The sequence below is a fragment of the Gymnogyps californianus genome, chromosome 1 (assembly GCF_018139145.2).
Source record: "Gymnogyps californianus isolate 813 chromosome 1, ASM1813914v2, whole genome shotgun sequence".
NCBI classification, from domain to species: Eukaryota; Metazoa; Chordata; class Aves; order Accipitriformes; family Cathartidae; genus Gymnogyps; species Gymnogyps californianus.
Window position 1 is genome coordinate 21,785,512 of NC_059471.1, and position 17,414 is coordinate 21,802,925.

Below are 17,414 nucleotides of genomic sequence, written 5' to 3' on the forward strand. Positions count from 1 at the left end.
TGACAGTAGATGTGGGAGTATTGCTAGATTTTATATTATAGAAGTGTATGCAGCAGCAACTTTCCTTGCAAATGAGAAATTTAACCAAGTGCCTGAGCACAACCCCAAGTGGAGTTTATTGTACCCAGCTTTGTGTTTGTATTATTTACTGCTGCTTTGGGGCTGCAATAAAAACCTATAGATTTGCTGCTTCGTAAGAAAGGAATAAGGAATTTAGTGATGAATCTCAAGTGAATACCAGTGTGGTTAAAGGGAGCATCGGAAACTTCTCATGAGCATGATTCCCCACCGATGCACCAGTAAAATAAGTAGGAAGACAGACTCGGTCAACACAACCAGAAAAACCCCACCCAAAAAAACCCAGTCAGTCACCAACACTCAGGTTACAATGGAGTCAGCTACGTGAAGAGTGACAGGCAATGACCAGAGGAATTGCGTTGAGTTTCTCAAGAGCACAGCTCTCAGGAGACCATCATTTACTGATCTGACAACTTGCTCTATAGGGAATGAAGTCAGACTGGGGGGAAAAAATAAAAGAAATTTAAAAAAAAAATCAAGCTTCCGAGCAGATACACCTTCATGCTCGTGAGTAGTTCTCACTGAGTGTAGCTATACTGACAGTAAGCAGAAGCAAGCCATAGAAGTATCATTCATTAGAAACCGTGTAGGTACCAGCAATATATTTGAGTATCAAAATCAGCATGCTAAAAGTCACATTATTTTGTGTGTTACCCTTTTAAAAATGCAAACAAAGTAATGACTTCACTGCTGAAGAGACAACAGACCTTCTCCTCAGGGAGAGAGAAGTTAAAAGGCGAGAGCTTTGTCCCTATCCAAATGCCACCTCCCCCCCAACCAAAGTGCGCTTTGGCTAAAACCCACTTAAGCCCCACAGAGACCCTTCACAGACCACCAGCATACACTCCCCCTTCTCCACCAAGCCCGAGAATGGAGGGCTTGCCAGGCTTACTTGTAACTTTTTATGTAGTCAAAAGCCAAACACATAGATTTCCAATCCTAATCCATATTTTAAAATGTTCTAGCTTCTCTCTCATGCCTTCCCTAGAATGCTTTCTCAGCAATATCAGGCAACTTGAAGAGAATGGTAATTCTCACGTCTTGCATCCCTTGAAGCACTATCCTGGTTTTAGGTTACATATTCCTGCTTGTTCCCCTAGATTTACTGCTCCCACCTTCTTATTTCAACTCAGCATAAATTAGGAACTGCTTGAAAAATAGTAGTAACTGCTTCCAGAGAAGCAAAGTCTGCCAGGACTTTCACTACTATCATTTTATCACTCCTCCATTGCAGGAATACCTTTTATTTTAGCACAAGCCAGCTCCTCCTTGCTGCCCAGATGGCCCAATGCACATTCTTAAAGATTCTGCCCCTCCCCGCGCCCCCCCCCCCATCACACACCATAAAATCCAGTAATTCTGCATACATTCTCTTAAAATTATAGTCTCCAACGTATTCTCAGTTTTTGAGAGATCATAGCTTCTTTGTCAACATGAACAACACGTGACCAACACAGGGAAAGGGTTTTTTGTTCAGATGTGCCTTTGGGATCAGCTACCACTTCTCAACTTCCTTCCCTCTTCCCCAGCTCTACGTTTGGGATGTCTCTGTGTAACAGATACCCAGACAGCCCAAAAGGGAAAAATTGGTTGATAAATCCCCAAGCAGTTATGTCATGAGATTACTAGGGATATCATGAACGCTAATTCATGCCCTTCACCTGCTCTACCTCCAAAATTTTTTCTCTTCTGCAGATGCACAAGCAAAAGCTCTCATCTTAGCTTACTAAAACAACATGTACACTTAAGTCTGACAAAAGTCTACGCTGCTATCAGAAGAGCTGGTCCTACCTCTTGTCCAAGAACTCCTGTGTACATCAGGAACGTGATCTGGCTGAACTCTAACCTTAAAGAGCTCATCCTGCAGCTGTGCAAACACCAGTGCCTTGGCAAGGAAAGGGGAAAAGAACACGCTCCTAGAGAGAAATGAAGATCAGACTGCCCTCTTTAATGGCAGTGTGCATTTATGTCAGATTAAAGCACAGCTCAGTTGCGGATTCAAGCAACGGTAAAAGCACAGCCCAGTTATGGGTATAGCAACATGCACTGACAGTTGGAGGGACTTGGACTTTCTAAGGGAAGTGGCTCCTTGAAGGCGAGCACTGCACAAAACTCCCAGTGCAGAAAGCTGCTGGACCCACCACCACAGCATGGCGTGGTGCCACCAAAGCAGACTGCAGCAGGCAAACAAGGATTAATGATGCCACTATGGAAGTCACATCTTGAAAGTTCCTACTTTTCATGCATTTACTTACTCAATCACAACACTAAATAAAAGAAAAACAGGGGAAAGTAAAGCAGCTCAATAGTGTATCCCTATCTTGTCCATGAAGCAGCATGTATTGATAGGCATAAACACATTTCCAAGTAGTACAAAACCACACATCATTTTTAACACTAATGAATGCCAGCTGACACAAAGCACAGGCTGACTGTCATATTGCTTAGCTGCTCCAGACACCTGTCACTCCTTGGCAACAAAAGGGAGAAAAGGTCAAGACACTGTTAGTAAACCCAAAAGGGAGACTCACTTTTCCACCAAAATTGAACTTGACAGGAATCATCATCACAAATAACGCTGAGAGGTTCAGGTGTTACTGGTTACTGATGGTTTATGCTTCTGCTGCTACCAAGCCGTCTACACATTTTAGTCAGTTAACATTAATAAAACCAACCTACACTGTCATCTATTAATAAAGATAGCATTATTTGGTTTTGGATGAGAATATACAGTATTAGATTTCTTTTCTTACACATATAGTATTTATATAGTTTATACAAAAATATATATACTTTCACTGAGCCCCTGCAGAACTTAGATACAGCTAAGGCTAATACATTCCATCTTCTCACTTTCCAAATCCTTAATTGCTTTTGCATGAATGCAAAGGAATCCAGCAAGAATAAAGAAAGCAAAATAACTTTGTCACGTTTAAAAGTTGGCAGACCAAGTTTTGACCTCCTTCACTCTTCTGACAGCATGAAGTCATCAGTGGTTATCCATGTCTTTGTCTTGATGGGGCAGAACTGGATTGTAACACACAAATGCGCATCAAGACCACTTCGCTCTTGCTTTTCCACAGAATGGGCCACTGTGCCTTTTGGGGTTTTAGCGCAAGTCCATAATTACTGACTATACTGATGTTTATATTCAACATGCAAGTATACCCACAAACGTGTTAAGATTATGGTGGTCTCAGCCTTTAAGTATTGGTCCTGATTCTCCTCCTCTCCCTTGTGTGACACAGGCCCAGTTGCAGTGAACTGTCAATCCTGGTTCAGACATACCAAAAAATCAGGTTCAAAGTAGCGAGGAAGATGAGAACTAATGGAAAACATTATGGAATGGCAATAGAATATCCGGGGGCAAAAAAGCTGCAACTGACTCATTTTTGACATCTTTTCAGAAAAATAGACTGTATAACTCAGACGTAATACTATCACTAGATAGCGTGATGTGCTATTTCTAGTGCATTTTAATATGTTCCAAATGATTTTGTTGAAAAGAGTAAGGAGATACAAAAAGCAATTATATGGTCTCTAGAGCATATAGTCATAGCTATCTGCATTGTGCTCAGCATCTCAATATAGAGTGAAAAAATAACCTGTTTTGGACAGCTTATTCAAAGTGTTACACTTGCTGTGTGCTACCACACAGTCTAATGCACCCTAATGCCAGCTCAATTAAGTGACACAGGATTGCCACAGAGGAAGTGAGCCTCTCGGGGGTACTGAGCGATAACAACTCCTTTTCTCCTGTCCCCAGCCACAGAGCTCTAGCTCCTTACAGGGCAGATATCCCTTGGGTCAAATACAGTCAAACAACTGAAGTGGTTTTACAACAGAAGAGGCTGTAAAAGCACATGTGAAAGTAAAACCTATGCTGCTCCAGACTTGCACTGGGATCTGGACTGATCATGGAGGATATGGTGTATTTTTTACCTCTGACCCTGCCATGCTAAAAATATTTGGTTCAAGGCCTTGAACTCAGGCAAACAAAAACTCCAAACCTATATTCTAGATCCTTTCCTTCACAAACCTAAGATACATTTTATTTTAAATCCTGTACATGCACTTAAATTAGGTTACAGATGCCTTTTATGAATCCCAAAATAAAACTATCTCTAGTGGTTAATTAGTGAAACTGGATAGAGATATTTTTATCATTAGTGCTCATCCAAGTGAAATGGCAAAATTATTTTCCAGCAGCATTTAAAAATGGAGTCTGTATTCAGTTAAAATTTGTTCTCTGCCCTAGCTTCTTTGGGTCATGATCCTAAAAAAACCAAGAAACCTCAAAATAATCAGGACCAGCTCAGTTCACGATGCAGATACTGGAAAGAAAGAAATGTTATATTCAAAAAATCTGGTGACACCACATTTCTGAGCTCGTGTTCAGAAGGCTTTTGTAGTTGTCTGTGAAGCAGTATTAAGACAGTAAGAGTTATGAACTCATCAACTGCATGCATCTGTACTACAGGACACACTAGAAAACATGGCCATTAGAAATATATACTCCAGTGGTGCCTCCAAACATGCCAGAGAAATGCCCTTAACAACTAGAAGAGAGAAGTTGACAAGACTGCTGTTGGACAGGAGCTCAGGTAGGGCTATCTTTTTTGCTCAACTTCGCAAGAACAAAGAGACAAAGTACTAGTAAAATGCTTCAAAATGATAAAACTTAACACCGAAACAAAACATTTCAGTGTTATGATCAAGTTACTCATGCTCAAAAAAAAAAATATATCAAGCCATATAGCCTGACCTTACTGCTGGGCAAGCAGCTGGCAGCCAGGCAGACTTCTATTCAGTTTAGACAAGCGAAATGCAGCCCCCACAGACCAGCACACTTTTTGTTCATAAGCACACAACAACAAACAATATCCGAGCACATGGCCTGGAACAAACAAACTCATTTTATTCCAAAGAACTGCCAGGAAAGTAGGAAATGCAATTACTATTCAGTGACTTCAGTGGGACTACTCACAGGCAAGCCACCACACACTTCCAGAAGTGGTGTCCCAGTTAAATTTCAAAGTACTTCGGGCTTATATAAAAAGCTAAAGGATTTTGTGAAATTACACAAAAGCATGACTCATGAATTGATACTACACTTTGTCTGCAACACTTCCAAACTCTCTGGCACTACCTAAAAATGCTTTACAAAGAGCTGTGCAAAAAGAACTGCAAACCCCTCCTCACACCTAGGCTAAGTAGTGTTTTTAAATACCAGGATAACATCTGAGTTTAACTGCAGCAGATACAGCTAACTGACTAAAAGTAATTCTGCTTTCTCTCCCTGGAAGACTAAAGTCTTCCAAGTTGCATTAAGTTACAGAACATGCATGCTTATAGGGCCATTTTAACACGAGTGCCTCAAAGCTTCTAAACCAGAGAATTAAACTCACTGTTCCAATTTGCCAGCAGTCACTGGGGCCAGGGTCTATCACCAAGTCCTCTTTGGCAAAACGTAGCCTCATTTGTAAGCATTTGTATTACCATTCTCAAAACTAAGTAAATTGCTGTAGAAATGCATTTTGAACACCACTATTTAGAGCAATGAGGTACGGGTGAGAAAAAAGAAACCCTCACACCTTCAACATGCCAGCCCCACGGCTTCTGTCTAGTAAAAAGCAGAACAGACAAAAAACCCTTCTCCATATATATGATATGCATAGGACCTTACTCTGCTATCAGTTATTCCTGTGTAAATCAGGAATGTCTCTACTAAAGGAAGTCTATTTATGGGGGTATAGGCCAGATATAAAGAAAATCAGTACAGGCTCAAAGGATATATTTGTGAAGAGCTGTATTACCATATATGCATCTACATATATATGGTGTTGGATTTTAAAAAAGCTGTCTTAAAATTACTCCCTTCAGTGCATTACAACATACATTGCTAAATTCAGCATGAATGTGCTAAGCACAAGTTATTCCCTGATAAGCTTTATTTGCACTCTTTTAACATTGATACAAATTTGAAATTTGGCCTTCTCTGTACCCACAAGTAAAGCCATATGCACTTAATTGGCCTAGATGGATGGGAAAGTAGGATCCGTTCTCCTTTATTTTTATTAAAACAACGGGTTATCCAATATTATTGAGTCAGAGCAGTCAATGTTTTTCAAGTCAATATTCAAAGCCATAAGAAGAGTTACATTTGATATGAAAACTTTTAGCTTTTGGAAATGAACTGGGGTTGAAATCAAGAATGATAAACTCTTGAATTTCAAAGCTGGTTTTGTTTGATGGAAAACACCGTAGGTTTGGGTTTTCCCAACTTCTATAATACAGGTTTAGCTTCCCTCTTAAAAGCTTCCTCACATTAGGTTATCTCCCTTCTAAACATCAACTTGCGTCTTCATTGGCGACATAGTTAAACTGAAAAAACATTTACTGATGACAGAATTCTGGCTTTGATGAACGCCTTGCTCAGGAGATGGCTAACGTTTCATATTTAATGGCCTCAAATTTAGAAAACAGCATTATTATTGCTTTGTTATAAGCCCTCCAAATATGAAATTAAGATTTTTTTCATACCAAATTAAGCATATATTTTACAGAGAAAAAAATCACTGTGCCTGTCATACAGCCCTTATGTATATAAATATACAAAAAAAAATGGATCCAGGCACTCTGAACATATTATCTACCCAATAAAGTATCACAGTAGATTTCTTCTTGAAGTAGCCTATTGCAGCACGTATTAAACCTGGTAGGTGTTTCACCTAGAGATTGATACTACGCTAAGGAACCTAATTTATCATTTATAATATTTGGAATGTTGAAAAATTACAAGCTGTGTTGGTTGTAGGGTGTAGTCAAGGCAGTATTCATAAAAAGTCAGAACAATGCTGGTATGCATTCCATCACTTTTGAAAATGGTTGGAAAAAATTCAAAACCAGTCATTTAATAGTTGAGTCAATCTGGTTTTCAGGGAAGGTGGACTGCTCTCTAATGATTCACTGTGCAGTACATAGCACTAAAAAAGAAAGGAAAATTAGCATGGATTTATCTTTGTGACTGATTCCTTGGAAACTCTTGGGATTAACATACTCAATTACGAATCCAAAAAACAAGAAGTCAATCATGGATTAAAGTTGCTGAGACCAGCCTGTATGCAATTCTGAATTTCTTCAAACAGGGGGGTTGAAATATGGAATAAATTGTCAGTGGTAGCAATATAAACTAGGCACTGTAAATCAGCTGAGAAAGAATTAGGATATATTTTTAAGAACAAAAAGCAAAGCACTATCTGGACAATTTTGGATTAGGTTGGCCAACTGTATTTTATGATATTCCAAGAAGTTTGGCAGACTATTTGCAGGATCTGTTTTCTGTAACCATTGCTACTAAAGAATGTTTTCTTAAATTGGAGCTTACGATTAGCTTTTTTGGTGGGCAGGAAGGGGATACCGTACTATGCTGCCCTAGGTCTTCTACTTCTGCATGTTAAACCTGTGTATGAGGCTGATAAGAAACAGTGCAAGAGAAAAATAAGCACACATGTAAGACCCGTTGTTCCAAAAATTATCAAGAGACAGTGCTGAGTCTCACACGCTTTGCTCCTCACACCGCGTCCATTACTGTGCTTTCCAGGTCTGCAAGTTCTGTACTATAACTTCCACAAATATTCTGCATTTTTTGAACTGATTAACATTATCCAAGCTGAGGGGTTTGGATTCCTTTCTTTTTACATGTTTCAAAAACACATGAACACCAAGAACAACAAAAAAAAAAGATGCCTTCACTTTCTGGATAGGATTCAGTTACCTCAACATAGACCTCTTAGTACTAATAATGCTGCTGCTTCAGACAGGTAAAGGTCTTTGGCAGGTCCTGTGGCAGACCTGCCGGTCCCATACTGCTCTCCATGACCCCAGAGCATCCTTAAAGGCCATCTACATAGACACTACACAGGTTTCTCTCAGGCACCTAAATTTACACCTGATACCAACCTTAAGGACACTGAATCCCACCTTTTGCCTATCTGAAAGCACCTGTCCACAGAGAGTAAGTTACTTATTCAGGATATGCATGCATTTGTAAGAATTCAAAAGCCAGATTTCCAAATTACATAAAATGACAATCACACACACACATTCCTACTTTGCTTCATCATGATAGAGCATTCTTATAAGCTTACCACACCAACTGAGTATATGCACACAGAAGTAATGACTATTAAATGCCTACTGGCATTTGAAGTATTTGAACAGGCAACTGAATAATTTGAATACACATAAGCATCACAAGACAGCTAGCTGCCTGTATTATTGTTATCCCTGTTAGAGAATTTTACAACCAGATGTTCTTATACTTAATTTAACACGGGGGGAAAACACTGCTCTTATCTTTTAAGAAAGTTTCTTTTTATGACAACAGTTATTGCACTTCAGTCCTCAACTCATTGCAAAAATCTCCATGCTTCAGGATTTCTATTGCCTGGCTGTACTCTCATAGTTGCAAAGTCAATTAGAAACAGAAAGCACAGGGACGTAGGTAAAAGTCAGATTACATCAATCAGGGATAAGCACACAGAAGGGTTAGAGCTGTATATTTTTTAGTATCATATCAGATACACTCAATTCTGCATGCCATTTGGATAAGAGGGCTAAAATTCCCATGTTTGCTTTCCATATTTTTAAAAATACCTGTTGTGTTTGACAGGAAAGCATGAAAACAGGAATAACAATTGAAAGGTCTCATGCAGCAACATTTCATGTGTGCTTTCACAGCTTGTGCTGTCGACTAGTCTGAAGTGGTGACCACTAAGAGTGTGGAGCACTTCATAGCTCTCATTGCCAGACCTTGCTGGACTCACAAAATCACCACTTGTTTAAAAGCATGTTTATCTAGGCATTGTGTTTACTCAGAGCTTTTAAGACTTGAAAATTCAGCTCTAAAAGAGAAACTATGATCCTGGTGTTTTGTTCTTTAGTACATTTATCTTGTTTGTTTAACACTGCTCACATCTAAGACTTCCCTCTCAGCCTCCACAAAGGAACAGCTTTCCAATCTGGGCTTACAACTTACCTCCGAATTCTTAAGGCAGAAAAGAAAATAACGCAGTGTCAGGGTACATGTACTATACTCTCCCCTTCCTACTTGCCATTCATTTCTCTGTCATGGCCCTATACTGCCAGACCTTGACACAGGGACCACCTATTTCCCTGTGCCCTCCCTCCCCCTTCTACAAAATATATTACAAGAGCACTTCATATTAAGTATGTTTCAGATAAACAACATGCTCCAGTGAAGTATTGAGCACATTTTTCCTGCACACTAGGTTGGCCTGAAAGCTATCTTCCACGCTTCTGTTTCCACAGAACCATTCCCAAATGCCTTGAACTCTTACCTGATATGTCTGATATCGCCTTTGATCTTGCTGTGTTTCTACTTCTCCAAGCATGACATGAAAGCAACATTCCTGTACTCTTTTACATTTGAAATCAGCTATATTTCAAAGCTCTGATGTCATCAGGACAACTTTATATCACCTCCAGTGAAATATATCTGCTCAACAGATGTGAAACAGATCTTTTGTTTCACTACTCAGTTTAAGCGCCAGCTACATAAATAATTGAATAAGATGGTGTTTTGTAATGATGCCCAGGTATTTGTCAAATCTTTAAAAGCCAAAACCCTGTCACTGACCTTCTGCTTCAGGATGATGCTGAATGATTGGCTTTCCTCAGTGACAGCTTTAGTGCACACTGCTACTGCAGCCAGACACACAAAATAGAGGAGTGGACGCCAAAGAGGGGGCTTTATATTTGCATTTCATCCCTGCAGCCATCTTGGTAGCTTTCCATGTAGATTCGCTTGCCACTGTTAGGACAGACCCAGCAGGGCCAGTCAGAGTGGGGAAGCAGCAGCAATTCATCTATCAACCAGCTCTGTGGACAGAAAGGCTTGATTCTGCACCCCTCTGCCGGTAAGTGAGGCCATAAGCGAGGGAACCCCAGCTTCACACCCTGAAGCACCTTGGCAGCAGTGACATGCAAGGGCTCAAGGATCAGGCTAAGAATCATACCAAAAGGACTTGAATTTCCAGGACCCGCTTCTCTTTCTGCTTTTCATTCATATTTCACTGAGATTTGTATTTTCAAAAATCTTGGGGGGGGGGGGGAATTAAGAGAATGGCAGGAGGACGACGATGAAGAAATGCAAAAGGAAAGAGAGATCAGGTCAGAGAAAGGAAAGCAACATCGAGTTTCCAGCTGTTAAGCCAAACCAGAATCTTCTCACACTTCACTGAGCTTTATCACTTTGATGACTTAAAATTCACCTCTTAAAAAAAACATTAGGAAGGCCTAACCAAGGGAAAGGGAAAATACACTCTTATCTCTATCTCCCCTGCAATCACTAGACTATAAGGCCTGCCTTCTGCTATATTAGCTCTCTAGCTGCATGAAATTGCCCCAATATGGGCGCATGTTTTAGTCATTGTCAAAGCCGCTGAAAACACAGTTCCCGGGGCTCCCATCTCTCCACAAAGAATCAGCCATTGCAGGAAGGTAAGCATCAGCCTTAACCCAGCAGCATCTCTTAGGAGTAAAGCCCATGATGCCATTCACCTGAGTACACTTCCCACCAAATCCCAAATTCTGTATTTTAATTACCACTTTTCCCAGAAGCTGAAGGAAAGCTGATGAAATTTAATGTTTCAGAGATGCCACAGTTTGGATCCTCCTGGTATAAGAGTGATTGGTATCAAGATGAACTTCTAAGTGTATTAGGGGTTTTAATATACCAATGTTGGGATGCTAGGAGACAGCAATATGTTATCCTCAAGCATTTATCATTGTTTAATTAAATTTAATCTTAATGTATGACTCTACAAGTTGTGTCCAGATGTTCTGTGTGCTAAGCCTGAGTACCATCTCTTATTTCTTTCTGATATTTGGAAAGTATCAGGGAATAAAAAGTTATGATGAGCCCCAGTGCTTCACTGCTGCAAAACTCATTTACATAAGGCTTACTATAGTTATTCCTCAGGTGTTAAAGCTTCATTGAAATAAAACAGATACAGTAACAAAGGTATAACTGACAGTCATATTCACCGATGTGCTTTTTGATTCAACTCTATAAATATTTACTCAGTGCAATCCTTTAGAAGATTAACTTAGAAAGTAGTTCAAGTTCAAATCCCTGTTTCATTACAATGCTAAAAGAATATTCCCCATACACCACACATCCAAGCAGGAAGTACAGGTAAATATTAAACTTGTCCAGAGCACTGGGAAACAATCAGGAACATACCATATGCACAAGCAGCAGTGCAGGAGTGCTGGGCACTCAACTACCATTCTCTCAAGTTGAAGGATTTATTCCCTCATGGAGCTTCTCTTTCATGAGCATCACTCCGTACCACAAACTGATCAGTGCTCCCGAGCCTCACAGCAGAAATACAAAACAACTCAGCTTTCTTTGTGTAAAGCTAAGAAGGGAATTAGAGACCTCTTCTCTCTCTCCCCTGCATCCCTAGGATACCAAAATTGGTGTCTCTTCGGTTTCCAGGCAATTTGGCTAGTTTTATACAGTTTTGGAGGAGAAGTTCCTTAAGGCCACTAGTAAAGTAAACTCACCAGGGGAACTAAAACCAAATTGAGCTTTTCCCATTGCTGCAGGTCTACAAGATTTCTTCTGTCACTTCACCTCCCTTAAGACTTAAACTTGTTCTCAACTTCTATGCAGCATGAGCACAGAGGGGTAACCAAGACACGGGGCTGAAGCTCGTTGCACATTTTTCAGTGCTCAGGTGTCAGATGGAACTGACTCCCACCCTTAGCCACAGACATCAGGAGACACAAAAGCTCATTTGCCTCAGTACAGTGTGCAGAAAGAACTGAACACAGACTAATACAGTGAAGAGAACATGTGACCTCACATTCTCAGAGCAGACTTGCATTTTATGTATCCTATAGTGATATCTCTGGCTAACAAAATTCCTCCCTATGGTAAGATGATTAAGCTACCTCAGGCCAGAGGTCCCAGAGGCCTTCACCTGTCTTCAACTGCTTCCACAGCTGCTCACATGGGAAGGCATAATTTAGCCATACAACATTTGATGCAGAACTTAATTTACTTGTCAGACTATAGTAAATGCGGCAGACACGCACTGCTACAATGGGTGAGAAGCAGGACTTTCAAAATTAATTTTCAAATGGAAAGAAGAATCCTAGAAGGCAATCATGAAGCTGTTAAGCATTTTCTGAACAATTCAGGGAAAACCCCAGCAATTCCCATGCTCAGTAAGCAACCCGCTAGAAAAGTTTTTTTAAAATTCTTTATATTTCTTTTGCACAATAATGAATATTATTGTCATCTCCAACAACACTTAAAAACCCTTACAAAAACATGAGTTATGACCAGCCCAAGTCAAATTAAGGACTATTGCAGAAAGTAAAACATGAACCAAATCTTAATTACCTAAGTGTGCTAAATTTGTCTCAGAGTTGTGAAGGTGGCTTCTACACTAGGACAAGAACACACCTATGAAATCTCAGGAACATGGATTTAAATTTGGCAGAGAATCTGGCTAAAGAGTTGAAACATGGTCAAGATTTGGATGCTTAAAATTTAGAAAAAAATCAACTCCTCGTATTATTTCACAAATCTAGCATATGGTATATCACTCAACCATCCTGCTGTCACCCACTACAGTAAAACACTGCCATTATCTTGATGGCATAGTGTAACTCTTGCAGTAAACAGACTAATCTTGTTAGTCAACAAGATTAGAGTCAACAACTAATCGTGTTGAAATTATAACAGCCAACAGCTAATTCAGAAATAGTTAGCACAGAAAAAAATGGAGCAAGTTAGTGGAGAATATTTGTTCTCTAAGAGCCTAACAGCATGCATAAAAGATGATCAGACCCTGAGGGAGTCAGGTATACACACACTGACCATGATATGATTCACTGAATAGTAAAATATTACTTACCCACTATCTTCTGTAATCGATACAACTAGCTGCCTAATTATAATGTTCTAATTTTCTTATCTGTTAACCTCATTCACGTCTGCTTAATTGTAGAAAGAAATAGAAAACCTAATATATACACACAGACATATAAAACTGATGAACAATGTGGAAATTGCTGTACCAAGTGACCACTTGATACTCAAGTGACCAATTCATTGAGTTCAAGTTCCTCATGTGTTTCTAACTAGGCAACGGCACACGATAAACGTCCCTTCCTGATCCTTCTTAAATTCAAAACTATATCCTGAAGCATTAGAACTACACTCTTATCTAAGTAGGCTGAAATGCAATGTATTAATGTTCAGCCCTCTTTAAAATCCTGTTTCACTACTTGACATCTTCAGGCAATCAATTTTTCAAAACAGTTACATTTTAAACATTATCAAATAACCTGATTAATTTTATAATTTCACTGGCATTGTAGGGCAAAATTACGTCCTCTCTTTCCAAAAAAGAAGGCAAACTAATTTCAGTTCCAGCTAAGCTATGATCTTTATAATTTGGAAGCAACAGCTATAGTTTTTGCCTAGGTTATTATTTGTCTATAAAGTTCTTCCTGATTCTATTAAATGAACTTTTGATTTAATTTTAGCCCCAAATTCAAGTTTTATAAATATAAGTTCTAATTGAAATGTTTCCATGAATACAAAGAAGGTTTCAATACGAACATTTGCACAGAAGGCATGAACTTTGTCCCTGACATCTCATATCCAAGGCTTCACTGTACTGAAATCTTCAGTTTTCCTTTTGCAAACATTAAAGGACTCAAGCGAACTAACTTAATCTGAGAAAGGAAACAGAATTTTAAGTTGTTAAACATGGAAAAAAATGTCAGTCCTTTTAGCTCAATCGATTTGGATAAGTTTTTCTTTCTGTAAGAGATGATTTGAGGAGTAAGCACCAGTAAGACCCATCCATTTAGTTACTCTTACCTCAATAATATACAAAACCACATTCTTGTAGAAGCAATATAGTATGCACTTGGTAACTCGATTGTAACTCCAAGCTCCGTGGACCAACAACAGCTTCTCCAAGTAGGAAAACTGAAAGAGAGAAAACAAGTTTTTACACAGATGAAGAAGTGTTTAAAAAAATTGGTTAAAGTAAATCCCTGCCCTCAGAAAAAAAAAACCCTCAGATCAGCTATGAAAGCTGTTCTTCAAGCACAATATTTAAATCGCTTAGCAGAACATACATGCAAAAAACAATACTTAAAATATTTACAGGAAAAGCCTTTTTTGTAGCAAAATCTCTGAATGTTTTTAAGTGGTCTTCACTGGCTTTAAACAGCAAAAAGTCTTCAATTAGTATTACTATCCTGATAGTAAAATCAAGCAAGGTTAACATAATGCAGGCTTGTGGATTGAATATAAATGTGAACTCTTCATTTCATGGTCAAAGAAGATTCCTGTGTTTGATAGCTTACAAGCTTCAGAATGTCCTTTGTGTTAAACGAACAGTCTGGTAATTAGAACTGTCTTGAGCTGAAATAAAATGCACAAGGGGGGAACACAAGTGGAAAATAGATGCATAGAGTCTTTTATAGAGAATGAATACTTACATTAACATTTTCAGCCCACAAAATGTATGCAATCGTGTGTTATACAAAGCACCTAAAATCCTGTATAAAGAAAGAAGGAGCATTTGCCAAAAAGGGCAAGTAAATGAATCTTGTAAAAACGGATACCTTTTAATGCTAGTTTGAACCACAGATACAGCTCAAATTCAGGTTCTCAATTCAGCAGTTTTGAAAATGGACTTTTATAGAAGCAGTCTCACAATGCAGCCTAGGAAATGCGTAATTTTCTAGTCTTGGCTTTGGCAGTGAACTTTATGGCCTGCAGCATTTCTCTTTTGTCCAGTTACAGACAGCTCAAACTGGTGACCAGATTTACCCTTCAGCACGTGTGTATCTGAAGGGTTCTTGGACATTAAGGTGGGACCATTATTTGCTTTGCTTCCTTTTCCATGAAGTGACTTGATAGGAAAAGCTTGACTTCCTAAATTTAGATTCTAGATCATTTATTTTAACCAAAACTTATTTGAAATTGAAAGCTACAGTAATGAATTAGGACTGTCATGAGATAGCTCTGCTCCCATGATTTCCAGCACTGAAATCACTGAACCACAAATCCTGTAAGAACAGCCTCTCTCCCATGCATCAGCAACTCAGATTTGTTAGGATATGCCAGCAAGAAAGGAGGAGAGAAAATAAGTGAACCAAGCTTCACGGTTCAGCCTCTGCCCAACTTGAGTCAGGGCTGAAAGTGGGACACTCACAAGGGAGTAGCTGACCTACTAGACACCTAATGCCTCACTTAATATGCAGCACAGCTACAACTTTCCTCATCAAAATTCACTAACAAAACACATCAGCAATGGGAAACTTGCCACTACATCCTGACAAGTCACCCTAAACACCTCTTGTAGAGAATAGTTAAGACACACCTCAAAAACTTCTCTCTCTGCTGAGTCTAACGAGTGACTCTCTCAGACGTAGTCTTCTCTGGAGCTCAAGGCAAGGAAAAATCCTACCATTAATTGCTCTCTTGTCTGTACTCTCATGAAAATGAGTGCACTGCATAGCACAGCAAGAAACATATTAATAACCTAAATAACACAGTTCTGAGCCTGTTCACATTGGTGAAGAGTCCCATTAAGATGTGGCAAGGAATTAAATTTGTTTTGATGCTGGTCACTGAAATTATGCAAATGCACAGCTACTTGCATACTTGAGCGACTGCAGGGATAGGGCTCTACTAAGACACTGCCCTTGTTTGGACACTACTGTATTTATGGAGTATTAAATCAGAAGGGAACATTATGACCGTCTGGCCAACCTACATGCAAAACAGTTTCTATAAGTTTTCAGTCGTCTCTGTATCAACCCTAGCATAAATTTTTTTATACAGAGATTATCTTTTAGCAAGATACCCCCAATCTTGACTAAAGGATGAGGTGATGCCACATTGGGGGGTGGGTTAAGACAGTGAAATGCATCCAAAATGCAAGCCAAGTTTTCCAAAAAAGAAAACTGAAACATGAGCATTTGTTTAAGAAAGAAGTTTCCCTAGTTAAGAAAAGGAAACAGTCCCTAGACACCGGATGCTCTCTGGATTAAGATGATAAAGCCTTTTACTGAGGAAAAAAGTTATTGAATTATACTACTATCTCTCTAAACAGTTAGGTCTTTTGAATTGGGAATTCTCTAAATATGGACCACTGGTGCAATATCATTTCAATGGAAAAGGATGATTCAAACAGATGTTCCTTGCACCTGTGGAAGCTATTTGGAGTAGAGTCAGACACAAGTTGCCTTTTTATTTTTGTTTGGTTTATGCTTTGATTCCCCTGGAATCCTGAACAAGCCTATATAGAGACTTTCTCTTCTATAAGTGCCTACTTCTGGCACCGCTGCATTTGAAATACCATTTGAACATGAGATGCTACATTACAGTGGTCATCTTAAATTACTCAATAAGAACATACTCTGCCTTCAAGGCATGCACATACAGTAATGCTTTAGTGGGAGTTATATATCTTCACTGAAAGAAATATACGCCATGGAGATCAAGTTTTCCTTTTGAATACTTTTTTTTGAAACACACATTACCATACAGTATTAGTCTCCTTTACAAGAGGGATTCTTTTATATGTTTTCTATTTTATATGTTTTCTAATCAGCACAAAGCTCTTCCACACAGTCACAAAAAATACAGTTCCACAGTGTTTTACTAATTTTTGAAAGTTAAAATTCTGTGCTGGTGTGATCAGCTTTTATTTCATATTGAACTAGGAAGATTCATTGCTATTGTCAGTAACTTCCTGATTGGAATTTAAACCAAGAACAACTAACCTCCACATTCTAACACTAAATCCAAAGACAGGGTTTTTTGTTAATGCAGAAGCAACACATGAACATGGAATTACTTCTTCAGATTTAATGTTACTGCAACTAACAAAAGGAATTAAGTGTGTAGGGCCCTCTATGGACAAAATTCTCACTGCTTATGCTTACTTATTAAAATTGAAGTAATAAATGACCTGAGGAAGTCTAAGTAAAGACCATTCAATTAAGTTATACAACAGAAGCAATGTATAGTCTACAGAAGTTAAAAATGAGAAAGTCATTACAAGATACCACAAACTTTATGATTATGGCAGTTCCTATAATGCTATGTATTTGGAATATGCTACTGTTTATGACAGAATAAGCCCTTGATAAAACAGCCTAAAATTTGCAAGATAAATCTGGTGAAAGGTCTCAGTTATTCAAGCCTGAAACCCACGGTGCTTCGTCAGACCACAGAACAGAGCAGCAATACAAGACTGCCATTT

The 17,414-nt window shown here is 38.9% G+C and overlaps 1 protein-coding gene across 3 annotated transcripts in view; it reads right to left on the reverse strand.

Moving 5' to 3' along the window:
* Positions 1-17,414, reverse strand: part of ATP8A2 (ATPase phospholipid transporting 8A2) — a 334,991-nt gene that overhangs the window by 135,838 nt on the left and 181,739 nt on the right. For all 3 annotated transcript variants that reach the window (XM_050897554.1, XM_050897547.1, XM_050897563.1), the window contains exon 28: positions 14,009-14,119. In XM_050897554.1, coding sequence (XP_050753511.1) covers positions 14,009-14,119 — 111 coding nt within the window. The remainder of the gene's footprint in view (positions 1-14,008; positions 14,120-17,414) is intronic.